The 12651-nt window shown below is 50.8% G+C and overlaps 1 protein-coding gene across 7 annotated transcripts; it reads right to left on the minus strand.

Moving 5' to 3' along the window:
* Positions 1–27: 27 nt before the first annotated feature.
* On the minus strand, positions 28–12369 carry SLC35A2 (solute carrier family 35 member A2). 7 transcript variants are annotated; one of them, XR_007722489.1, is made up of 6 exons: positions 10673–12259; positions 8924–9106; positions 3214–3365; positions 1576–2312; positions 997–1225; positions 208–296 (listed from the first exon to the last, which is right to left on the minus strand). XR_007722489.1 is itself a non-coding variant. In XM_050775672.1 (5 exons), the coding sequence occupies exons 1-5, from the start codon at positions 10761–10763 to the stop codon at positions 269–271; spliced, it is 1191 nt and encodes a 396-aa protein (XP_050631629.1). In that variant the 5' UTR covers positions 10764–12259; the 3' UTR covers positions 28–268. The 7 variants fall into 7 exon arrangements, 6 of the variants coding, with proteins under 6 accessions (XP_050631629.1, XP_050631628.1, XP_050631632.1 ...); XM_050775672.1 differs by lacking the exon at positions 997–1225 and having other exon boundaries at positions 28–296; XM_050775671.1 differs by having other exon boundaries at positions 28–1225.
* Between the last annotated feature and the right edge of the window lie 282 nt (positions 12370–12651).

Consider the following 12651-nt stretch of genomic DNA (forward strand, 5'->3'; position numbering starts at 1 on the left):
GGCTGCCCAACCCAAGTCGGCAAGATGCACAACACATTTTATTTGCAAAAACTCAGCTAAGAGAGTGTGGGGCTGGCAGGGGCTGGGGGGCTGAGCTGAGGTGGGTCATGAGAGAGCTTAGTCATGTCGGCCCTGCGTGGGGTGGGGTGGTGGGGACAGGGAGTCCAGTGTCTACCTCACCCTACCCCTAATACTGATCAGAGTTTGGTCCCAGCTGGGCCAGGGCAAGAAGAGAACGAGGCCAGGCCAATGTCTTCAATCCCAGCGGCTAGGAACCCTTCACCTTGGTGAGCAACCTGTGGTGGGAATGGGGAGGAAAGAAAAACACAAAGCTGGGCTAGGCCGACAGGTGGGTTTCCTGAGCAAGTGAGGGCGGCAGTGGTGAGGCTGGTAGTCCTGGTGTTAGTAATGGCGCCCACCTGGGTCAGAAAGCTACACGTGGACTAAATAAATACAACATCTTTATTTGGCATTGGATATCCTGACATTTGTTCATTACAGTTCCTTAAAAAACAAACCAAAAAATCAGAACAAATTAATCAAAAATAAAGATCCAGTGGCTCTATTTACATATAGCAAAGACAGCCCAGGCATCTTCCATGCACACACACACCCCGCCCCAATACAGTTAAGGGGTTAATAAGCTTTGGGGAGTGCAGGAGGCAGGTTCCACAGTTCATCAATCCCACGACACCCCCATGAGGTAGGGGTGCCTCACACAGCCAGACAGATATCAACAGTATGATTGGCAGCTTTATTTTTCCTCTCTAGACGTCTCCAAAAATAACCCTGCATCTGGCAACTGACAGTGTCTTAAATACAATGAGATTCAGCCACTTCAAGGACCTCCATTTTTCCCACACCCTGGATCATTAATGATATGATTACACCACAAATCCCAAGTCCACGAAAAATCAAATGGCCCCGACCGCACCTTCTGCCAGAAGGGCTGATGCAAAAATCTTAGCTCTTGTCCCTTTCTCCCTGGGGACTCACAAGAAGTCCATCTTCAAGGTGTCAGGGAAGCTGGCCCAAGGCCACACAAAAGACGGAACTGCTAACATGATCCAGAGCGGTGGTAAGGGAGGAGAGAAGGCCTCAAACTACGGGCAACTGAACCCCAACAGGTAGGCATCGGTCATTCCTGAAGAGCTGCGGAGTTCTGTCCAGTGTGTCCTTATGGAGGTGGAGGGACTGCTGGGAGGGACTCTCCCAGACAAGACACCTCCAGAAGAGGGCATAGGGTCAGGGAGGGAGCAGACAAAAAAAAAGGCCTTGAATAATAACCCCGACCCTGCCTCCAAAGAGGTTAGAGGGGGCAGAGGAGGCAGCTCTAAAACCCCCACCGGGGGAAGGGGGTCAGCCTACCAGGAAGGGTTCACGTGACACCCAGCTCTAGTCCCACGCCCCTCCAGAAGTCTCAGTGACCTGGGAGAAAAGACCATCTCCCAAACCCAGAGGAGCCAGGCCCTGGAGGGCGGCAACTTGGGTCCTGCAGATGCCCAACACCCTCCACCCCAGTCCCCCTCCCTTGTGTTCCCCATTGCTGCCAGCCCTCACTTCACCAGCACTGACTTCGGCAGAAAGGACTCCGTGATGAGATCTCCATGGTGGGAAGACAGCTGCGGTGGCGGTGGCTGCCCGGGAGGCTGCTGGTGAACGCAGGGCCCGGAGGCGGAAGCAGAGGCAGAGGCTATGGCTTTGGCTGCACCTCGGGGAAGGCTGTAGAGGTAGACGGCACCAATGACGAGCCCAGCGCCAAGGGCAAATAATGGGTCCACGTGGAAGCCAAAGAGGCGAATGGAGGCAACAGTGGACAGCACAATGGACAGGGAGGTGGCAAAGCCCTTGAGGATGTTGTCAGCGTACTTGACAACCACAGCCACCAGTAGCCCACCAAAGGCCTGGTTGAGCACCACGCCCCAGACAGCAGGCGTGTACCCAAAAAAGAAACCGCGGGTGGCCACGGCGGTACCCTCAGCCCACCAGAGCCCCACTAGGCCCAGTGCTGTGCCAAAGAGGCCCAGTTGCAGGTTGCGCAGCCACACGGAGCCTGAGCTGCCTTTGAGGATCTTCTCAAAGTAGACACCTGCAAAGCCGGAGGAGAGACAGGAGGCCACGACGGCTGCCAGGCCTGCCCCAGGGTTCTGATCCAGTGGCCGTGGGCCTCCCCCACTGGCTTGCTGTGCCTGGACAATGGCGACGCCAGTGAAGAGGAGCAGCAGGGAGGCCCACTGCAGCCGGGAAAGGCTGCGGTTCAGCATGAGCACGGAGAACAGCGCTGTGGTCAGGATCTTCAGCTGGTACGTCACCTGCGAGTGGCACGTGGAAGGCACTGAGGGCTAACCCTGGCCCCCAACAGGTACATATGGGGGGCAGCACCCACTGTGGGTCCCCAGGCACAACGGAGGGACAGGGTGGGGGGTATGACAACAAAAACAGCAAAAGGAGCCAGCCACTGGCCATTGGCTGAGCTGCAGCAAAACAGTTCTGAGGTCTCTCCCACCAAGTGCACAAAAGGACGGCTGTGCCAGGAAGTCCACATCCCAATCCTATTTCCTGGCTGTGTGACGGGACAAAGCACTTGCCCTGTCTGAGCCCTGGCATCATCATCTATAAAAGATGGCTGAGGTATGGAAGTATCTTTGTGATGAGGGACTTGATACAAATGAATCAATAGCCACAACAATGTCAGCAAATACTTACATAGTGTTTACAATGTATCAGTGTGGTTCTAGGCACTGCACATGAATTCATTCATTTAATTCTCACAACACCATTCTGAAGTGAGCACCACTGTAAGCCCCAATTTAAAGATGAGAAAACTAAGGCACAGAAAGGTTAGGTGACGTGCCCCAAAATCACACAGCTGGAAAGTAGCAGAGCTGAGATTTGAACCCAGGCAGCCTGCTCCCAGAATCCAGGCTCTTTAACCATTTCACAAAGCTGCCCACAAATAGCCTAAAGCTTATCTATCATCAACCAAGGGCTCTTCACAGGTATTATTTCTTTTAAGTATCCTAGCATCTCAGTGAACAGGCATTACTATTTCCACCCCCAATTTTCAGACGAGAAAAGGTTGAGGGAATTCCAAGGACATTCTGGAGGTGACATAGCCCCTGTCCTCTGCAACATCCCCCCACCACGCTATTCCCATACTCCAGTCCCCAACCCAGTTAGTTCCTCTGGGGCCATGCTGGGCTTGCGGCTCACCTGGAAAGTGGCAGCTGGTAGGTTAGAGATGGCAACATACTGGAGGTTATTCTGCAAGGTGTAGATGAGAGAGGGCACTGCGAGCTTGAGTGTGTCCACATACTGCACCAGGACAGCCTCATGAAGGAAGAGAACCAGGTGCTTCACGTTACCTAGGTGGGAGGAGGAGAGCCCTTCTCAGCACTGACAGCCATACATGGGGAACCCCTGAAGGCTGGGAACAGGCCTTGCTATCGTGACTCCCCCATCCACCCTGCTGTCCAATCCCTGGGGGCTGGAATGAAGTCTGTGATCTTGGTTTTCCCTAGGGTATAACCATGTTTCCAGCTAGCTTTTCTGAGACTCAGTTTAATGGCAGCAAAAGAATCAGCCATCTGTGTCTGCTAATCACAGAGCATGTCACTATGTTAGAGCCTACCTCCCTGGCAGACAGCCCCATTCAGGGCAAGCACTCAATACTCAATACATTTTTGTACAATGAAATAACCATCATTAGGCTAGGCGCCATGGCTCATGCCTGTAATCCCAGCACTTTGGGAGGCCAAGGCGGGTGGCTCATGAGGTCAGGAGTTCAAGACCAGCTGAGCCAACCACACGGAAACCCCATCTCTACTAAAAATACAAAAATTAGCCAGGTGTGGTGGCATGCGCCTGTAATCCCAGCTACTTGGGAGGCTGAGGCAAGAGAATTGCTTGAACCTGGGAGGCAGAGGTTGCAGTGAGCCGAGACAATGCCATTTGCACTCCAGCCTGGGCGACAGAGTGAGACTCCATCTCAAATAAAAGAAAATAAAATAAGAAATAACCATCATTAACTTGGAGCTTATGAAATAGAAGCCCTAGGAGCTGGGGTGGAGGGCTGTCTCCCACACAGAAGAGAAGTTTAGTCTAGACTTTTTTTTTTTTTTTTTTTTTTTGCACAGTGGCACCATCTCGGCTCAGGCTCACTGCAACCTCCACCTCCCAGGTTCAAGTGATTTTCCTGCCTCAGCCTCCCGAGTAGCTGGGACTACAGGTGCATGCCACCACTCCCAGCTAATTTTTTGTATTTTTAGTAGAGACGGGGTTTCACCGTGTTAGCCAGGATGGTCTCCATCTCCTGACCTCGTAATCCGCCCACCTTGGCCTCCCAAAGTTCTGCGATTACAGATGTGAGCCACTGCACCAGGAGTAGTCTATAGGCTTTTAGACTTATCCTGGCTCCTCACTGACCATGTGCCATTTGAGGGCAGGGGCCACCACCTCCCCCTTGTTGCATCTTTCTGTCAGCCCTAGACACAGAGTTGCCTCTGCCATATGGATGAGTGCAGGCTTGACCATTAAGCAGAAGTCCGCTTGGGACCTGCTCCAGTGAAAACATGATAATTGGGCTGGGCACAGTGGCTCACGCCTGTAATCCCAACACTTTGGGAGGCCAAGGCGGGTGGATCACCTGAGGTCAGGAGTTTGAGACCAGGCTGGCCAACGTGGTGAAACCCTGTCTCTACTAAAAATACAAAAATTAGCTGGGTGTCGTGGTAGGCGCCTATAATCCCAGCTACTCGGGAGGCTGAGGCAGAGATAATCTTTTGAACCCGGGAGGTGGAGGTTGCAGTGAGCCGAGATCATGCCATATGCACTCCAGCATGGGCAATAAGGGCAAAACTCCGTTTCAAAACAAACAAACAAAAAACATGAGAATCATTTCCTATGTAACAAGGCCTTTGCAAAGCTCGCCCCACTTTTTGGCAGTTCATCTTTTTTTTGGCGGGGCGGGGGCGCGGGGTGGGTATGGAGTCTTGCTCTGTCGTCCAGGCTGGAGTGCAGTGGCATGATCTTGGCTCACTGCAACCTCCGCCTCCCGGGTTCAAGCAATTCTCCTGCCTCAGCCTCCCAAGTAGCTGGGATTACAGGCACCTGCCACCATGCCCGGCTAATTTTTGTATTTTTAGTAGAGACGGGGTTTCACCATCTTGGCCAGGCTGGTCTCAAACTCCAGACCTCGTGATCCACCTGCCTCTCGGCCTCCCAAAGTGCTGGGATTACAGACATGAGCCACCACGCCCAGCTGGCAGTTCATCTTTTAAGTCACAGCTGGGTGTCACTCCACAGGCAAAACTTCTTCAAACACTGAACAAAGTTGTCCCTGGAACTCCTACTGATGCTCATTCACCAAACCCTGTCCACTACTGGTCTCCAAACTCTAATTCAGGGGAAAAAATTCCGGGCGGGGGAGGGAGGGGTGCTGAAATGTGGCTAAGAGATGAAGGCCTGTGATTAAGTCTGTGGCTATCTGTTATTTCCATCTCCCATCTGTAATGAGGACAAGCCACTTCTCTGCATTGCTAACCCATCCACCCCCACGGCCTGAGGCAGTGTGCACACCTGCATAGTTCACAGAGTTAATAAAGGTAAGAGCAGGTCTCTTGTTAACCTGGAGTTAACAAGTGGGTGAGAATGTTCTCTTCAGTGTAAACAAAGGGCAAAGGTGCATAATTCATCTCCATCCCTTTACTTATGCAAGACCTCTTTAGAGAAACAATTGGGCAACACTTCAAAGTAGAAGACCTTCAGGGAGATGTTGAAATTAGTAGATAAACCCAACTCCCAATTTACAAGAGATAAAGAAGACAGAATATTTGTTAAATTTTTGAGAATATTTGCCTCAGGGAGGCAGTCAGCAAAATCTAGACTACCCAAAGCCTACAAGACAAATGACCTGTTTTCTCCAACAAATTAATTGCAAAGACCAAAAAACCCCTAGAGATTAACAGATTTAGAATATAAAATACCAAACAAGGCCAGCCTGGCGGCTCACGCCTGTAATCCCAGCACTTTGGGAGACCGAGGTGGGCAGATCATGAGATCAGGAGTTCGAGACCAGCCTGACCAACATGGTGAAACCCCATCTCTACTAAAATTACAAAAATTAGCCGGGCGTGGTGACATAAGCCTGTAATCCCAACTGCTCGAGAGGCTCAGGCAGGAGAGTCGCTTGAATCCAGGAGGCGGAGGTCAAAGTGAGCCGAGATCGTCCCACTGCACTTCAGCCTGGGCGACAAAGTGAGACTCTCTCTCAAAAAAAGAAGATACAAAACAATTACAAAACACTGACTATATACAAATGAATTTTTTTTTTTTTTTTTGGAAATGGAGTCTCGCTCAGTCTCCCAGGCTGGAGTGCAGTGGCAATCTCGGCTCACTTCAAGCTCTGCCTCCTGGGCTCACACCATTCTCCTGCCTCAGCCTCCCAAGTAGTTAGGGACTACAGGCGCCTGCCACCACGCCTGGCTAATTTTTTTTGTATTTTTAGTAGAGACGGGGTTTCACCATGTTAACCAGGATGGTCTCAATCTCCTGACCTCGTGATCTGCCCACCTTGGCCTCCCAAAGTGCTGGGATTACAGGCGTGAGCCACCGTGCCCGGCCTTTACAAATGAATTTTTTAAAAGTTTTATGACATTTAATAAATTACAAATTTGAACATTAACTGGATATGTGATTATTTTTTATTTAAATTTTTAAAAGGGCCGGGTACAGTGGCTCATGCCTGTAATCCCAGCACTTTGGGCAGCCGAGGAGGGCGGATCATCTGAGGTCAGGAGTTCAAGACCCGCCTGGTCAACATGGCAAAAACCTGTCTCTATTAAAAATACAAAAATTAGCCAGGCATCATGGCAGGCGCCTATAATCCCAGCTACTCAGGAGGCTGAGGCAGGACAATTGCTTGAACCCAGGAGGTTGCTGTGAGTTGAGATCGCACCACTGCACTCCAGCCTGGGCGACAGAGTGAGACTGTCTCAAAAGAAAAAAAAAAAAAAAAATCAAACAAAGATGTAAGCCTGGGCAACATGGCAAAACCCCGTCTCTCCAGAAAGTACAAAAATTAGCCAGGCATGGTGGCACGTGCCTGCGGTGCCATCTACTCAGGAGGATGAAGTGGGAAGATTGCTTGAACCCAGGAGCTCAAGGCTGCAGTGAGCCGAGATCACACCACTGCACTCCAGCATGGATGACAGAGTAAGACCCTGTCTCAAAAAAAAAAAAAAAGATTGGGGGTACAACTGCAGTTTTGTTACATGGATATATTGCACACTGATGAAGTCTGCATTTTTAGTGTGCTCATCACCCAAACAGTACTGTACCCATTAGGCAGTTTCTCTCTCTTGACTCGCCTCCCACCTTTCCATGTCCCCAAGACCTATTATTACACTCTCTATGTCCATGTTATTTATTGAATTATTTTTTTGAGGCGGAGTCTTGCTCTGTCGCCCAAGCTGGAGTGCAGTCGTGCGATCTTAGCTTACTACAACCTCCACTGCCCGTGTTCAAGTGATTCTCCTGCCTCAGTCTCCCAAGTAGCTAGGATTACAAGCAGGCACCACCATGCCCAGCTAAATTTTGTATTTTTAGTAGAGACGGGGTTTCGCCATGTTGGCCAGGCTGGTCTCGAACTCCCAACCTCAAGTGATCCACCCACTTCAGCCTCCCAAAGTGCTGGGATTACAGGCATGAGCCACCATGCCTGGCCTATTTTTTTATTATTAATTTTTTCATGTATGATTCTTAGACAGAGTCTTGCTCTGTTGCCCAGGCTGGAGTGCAGTGACATGATCTCTGCTCACCACAACCTCCATTTCCCAGGTTCAAGCTATTCTTGTGCCTCAGCCTCCCAAGTAGCAGGGATTACAAGTACCCACCACCACTTCCAGCTAATTTTTGTATTTTTAGTAGAGGCAGGGTCTCACCATGTTGGCCAGGCTGGTCTCAAATTCTTGACCTCAAATGATCCACCCGCCTCAGCCTTCCAAAGTGCTGGGATTACAGGCGTGAGCCACCACGCCAGGCCAGTATTGTATTTATTTTATTTTTTTAAAAACAATGCACCAAAACATTTATTCAAGATAATATGGGGGAATTTACTTCCATACCATATTACTTTATGTGGGATTTACTTAAAAATAATATAGGGCTCACGCCTGTAATCCCAGCACTTTGGGAGGCTGAGGTGGGTGGATCACAACGTCAGGAGTTCGAGACCAGCCTGATCAACATGGTGAAACCCATCTGACCAACACGGTGAAACCCCGTCTCTACTAAAAATACAAAAAATTTGCCAGGCATAGTGGCAGGCGCCTGTAGTCCCAGCTACCGGGGAGGCTGAAGCAGGAGAATGGCGTGAACCCAGGAGGCGGAGCCTGCAGTGAGCCGAGATCGTTCCACTGCACTCCAGCCTGGGCGACTGAGCGAGACTCCGTCTCAAAACAAAACAAAACAAAACAAAAAATAATAATAAGGGGATAAGGATGTAGGTAGACATATAGATTGGCAGTGAGTGAACAATCACTGATATTGTTTAAAGCGGCCATGAGTTGCTAATTGCTAACTCTGGGGGATGGGTACATGGATATGTTACTATTTGATTATTCTCTCTGATTTTGCATGTATTCGGAATTCTCCATAATATAAAGCTAAAGATGACTAAATCACATGTGAGAGACCCCTGCTACTTTATAAGCATAGACAATCCCACTGCTACAGTTCACACAGGTCAGCTCCCTGGCTGTTAGGACTAGAAAAGTGTAAGATGCAGCTACACAAAGCTGGAGGGGCGCCCCAGGCAGGTTGAGATTTGGAGACACTCTTGAAGCAAACCGTCTGTGTGAACACACACACATACATGTGGAGTCCCACGCACCGACCCCGGTGCAGCCCCCTCCCTGGCTCGTACCCCTCTTCTGTGCGAAGAGCAGCAGCAGGCAGGTGAGACCTTTGAGCACTTCCGCCATGACCACAGCAGTGGTGGCAAAGAAGCGGTCCCCTGGCAACGTGCGGGCGTAGCGGATGCTGAGGATGAGGGAGGCATTCTGGACCACCAGCACAGCTAGGGATATGTACTTCAGGCGCCTGTGAGCTGTGGGGAACGGAAGGGGCAAGGGGGAAGGAGGGGGTCAGAAGCCGCTAGGGCATAGCCACACCACCACCCACCCCCTCTCCTTTCTCACCCAGGACCCTCCTAGCCACCGCTACTTGTTCCCTCAGCCTGCCTTCTTCACCCAATGAGGGTCTGACTCCTACCGCCTTACTGCCTCAGCCACAAGCAGGAAGAGCCAGAAGGGAGAAATGGGCCCCACCCTGTCCAGTCCATACCTGGAATCCTTACCGAGGTTTCAGGTAATGGCTGAGGCAAGCTCTGGCCACGCGCCTCGGCTCCCGCCCAAGTGAGAAGCAAATCCTCCCCAGACAGAATACCGACAACTACGTTCTCCACGTTTACTGAGTGTTTACTGTATGCATATCACTGGGTTAAGGGATTTCTATGGATTACCTCAATAGACTCATATCATTGTCATCTCCAAAAGAACTGCGAGGATTCCCATTTACGGATGAGCAAACTGAGAATGTATATGAAATGATGCTCCTATTTAACGAGGGACTGTCTCATGTAAAGAATAATACATCAATGCAGGGAATGAGGCCACTGTATGAGGTATGTTCACCCCCTAAGGAAAGGTCTTTCTCCCATCTAAGAAATGATTCGATTCCCTCACTCTCAGAATGGCCTACATCCCATATGGAATGATCCTCCTCATACCCAGAATGGTCTCTCCAACCGCTCCCTCCTGTGACAACTGGTTCCTCCCGACCCAGAATAGTCTACTAAATACAAGAAATGATTCCCCCATGCTCCCAGGGACTGAATCCTGTAACAGGAATGGTTATCCCACCAAGAAAGGTCTGGCTCCCTCAACCAGATGAGGAAATATTTCCCTGCACTCCACATGGTCCGTCCTCCCACCACCGCGCACCGACCCTCTAGCTAATGCTCTACCCACAATCACAATCTTTGCTCTACCCACAATCACAATCGGCTCTCTCTGCTATACGGAAGGACCTGGCACCCTCAGAACGTTCTTTTTCCACCATATAACGATGAGCCCTCCCACCCGAACGTACAATGAACTCTACCTCCATTAGGAAGGGGGCCCCCAGAACGGTCTCCTCCTCACATAATGAAGGACACCATCATCCTCAAAATGGACCCTCTCTATTCACATAAAGGACTCGCCCCACCCTAACTCACAATAGTCTCTCTGTCCTTTTATAAGGAAGGAAGCACCACCCTCAGAATAGTCTCCCACTTCTTCAGTGAAGAACTCCCACGCCCGCAGAATGGTCTCTTCCACAAGGAAGGACCCCACATATTCAGAATGGTTTCGGTGCCCTTAGCCTTCCCAAAAAGAATTACCCTCCACACTCATAATGGTCCATATGCGGAAGAATCCCACAATCACTCTCAGAATGTTTTCTTCCCCGCCCCCAACACACTCACAATGTGCACACACAGACACACACAGACACACACACACACGTCGGTCCACACGGGATGCTCCCTCTCACTTTAGTGAGGAACATTCCCGACACCCAGCGATCCCGACCTCTGCCTCCCATGCGACTGCTCGGACACAGACTGTCTCACCCGCACTAGCAGTCCCCGGCTCTAATGCACCCGCGGAAAGCGCCCCTGGCCCGGCCGCCGCGGTGGAACCACCAGCCCCAACCGCTGCCATGTTGGCATTTGCCCGGCCCGTCCCCTCGGTAACAGCAGACCACTTCCGTGTTCGTCACTTCCGCTTCCAGGCCGCCTGAGTGAAGGTGGGTCGAGAGCCGGGATCGTCAGGGTGGTCGCTTTTCTCCTTCGCTCCTAAAAGCTCAACGTAAGAGTAGCCCCGGGATTTCCAAATTCCGTCGGATCTGGATGCCGGGGACACGGCCCGATCGGCCTACCCACCGCCCCTACAGAGCTTCATCGGCCCATTCCTGTCACTAGACCCGCCTTGTCCTGCTGTTCGTCCGCTTCACTGATCGCGTTTTCCAGATCACCCCCCGATCGCGTCTCCTAGTCTCATTGGCTAAGCCATCCCTCTTTCATCTCGGCTTTTTATTGGCAGCTTCTCCATAAGGCACCGCCCCTTCCGAATCAGAAACTCCCAGGTGCTTCCTGGTTGGACTGAAGTTCCGCTTTCCCGTCTTCCAGCGAGGCCCCACCCTCTGGAAAGCACAGGGGAATCTGGGGACCAAGAAACTTTGACCTGTGGGGTCGGGTGAGGGCGTACTGGCTGAAGCATCAGGTGCGAGTCAGGCATGTAAGCTAGCAGATAAAAGCAGAGCAGGTGAGGATAAACAAGTGAAAATGAAAAGGAAAGTTGACGCAGAGAAGACAAGTGAGTCACCAATGAGGATGGCAAATAAAGGGGACAGGCGAAAGGCTCACAGTTAGCTAGCATTTGGAAGCAGGGCAAGAGTCCGGGCCAGGGGCGGTGGCTCACGCCTGTAATCCCAGCACTTTGGGAGGCTGAGCCGGGCCGATCACCTGAGCTCAGGAGTTCCAGCCTGGGCAAAATGGCAAAACCCCGTTTCTACTTAAAAAAAAAAAAAAAAAAAAAAAAAAAAAAAAAAAAAAAAAAAAAAAAAAAAAAAAAAAAAAAAAAAAAAAAAAAAAAAAAAAAAAAAAAAAAAAAAAAATTAGCCGCATGTAGTGGTATGCACCTGTACCCAGCTACTTGGGAGGCTGAGACAGGAGAACCGCTTGAACCCGGGAGGCGGAGGTTGCACTGAACCGAGACAAATAAGCAGGGCAAGAGAGGTGACAGCCGAGGTCGGAGCATGTGAAACCAACATGGAATAGGGCAGGCCAGGTAAGTCAAGTGTTGAAGGAGAAATTAGAGGGATGGGTATGTAAGGGTAAAGATGGGGGAGAGGATAAAGATTAAGAGCAAAACAGGGCGGATGCGGTGGCTCACGCCTGTAATCCTAGCACTTTGGGAGGCCGAGGCGGGCGGATCACAAGGTCAGGAAATTGAGACCATCCTGGTGAACACGGTGAAACCCCGTTTCTACTAAAATGCAAAAAATTAGCCGGGCGTGGTGGCGGACGCCTGTAGTCCCAGCTACTCGAGAGGCTGGGGCAGGAGAATGGTGTGAACCCAGGAGGCAGAGGTTGCAGTGAGCCGAGATCGCACCACTGCACACCAGCCTGGGCGACAGAGCAAGACTTTTGTCTCAAAAAAAAAAAAAAAAAAAAAAAGCAAAACAGGTGACTACACCCTGGACAGATTGCAGTCAGTGCCCAACTCCAGCCCCGCCCTCATCAGTACCCTGATAGGGCTCTTCTTCTCCAACAGGGAAAAGGGCTTCCTCCTTCCCCTGGGGTGCCAGGGAAGGTATTTTATCTGCTTCTGAGATGGCCATCTTGATTGGGGATGTACCCTAAACACCTTCCACCTTCATGCACAGTATCTCCAACAGACAGCCCTTCTACACATACTGGGCGCTGCTTAAGATCAGGGGCAGGGGGAATCAAGATTAAAGGTCTTTAGGATGGCAACATAAGACTGTGGCTTCCTGAGGACAAAGCAGAGGGACAGTCTATCTCAGTGCAAAGTAGATGCTCCATAA

Source organism: Macaca thibetana, chromosome X (assembly GCF_024542745.1).
Source record: "Macaca thibetana thibetana isolate TM-01 chromosome X, ASM2454274v1, whole genome shotgun sequence".
In the NCBI taxonomy this organism is placed as follows: Eukaryota; Metazoa; Chordata; class Mammalia; order Primates; family Cercopithecidae; genus Macaca; species Macaca thibetana.

Bases quoted from the DNA above. Each gene is read 5' to 3' on its own strand.
- SLC35A2 (XM_050775671.1), bottom strand. From the start codon at position 10,763: ATGGCAGCGGTTGGGGCTGGTGGTTCCACCGCGGCGGCCGGGCCAGGG. The intron at 9,107-10,672 runs GTGAGACAGTCT...CGTTCCCCACAG, and splicing joins GCCGGGGACTGCTAGTGCGG to CTCACAGGCGCCTGAAGTAC. The intron at 3,366-8,923 runs GTACGAGCCAGG...CCTCCCACCTAG, and splicing joins GCTCTTCGCACAGAAGAGGG to GTAACGTGAAGCACCTGGTT.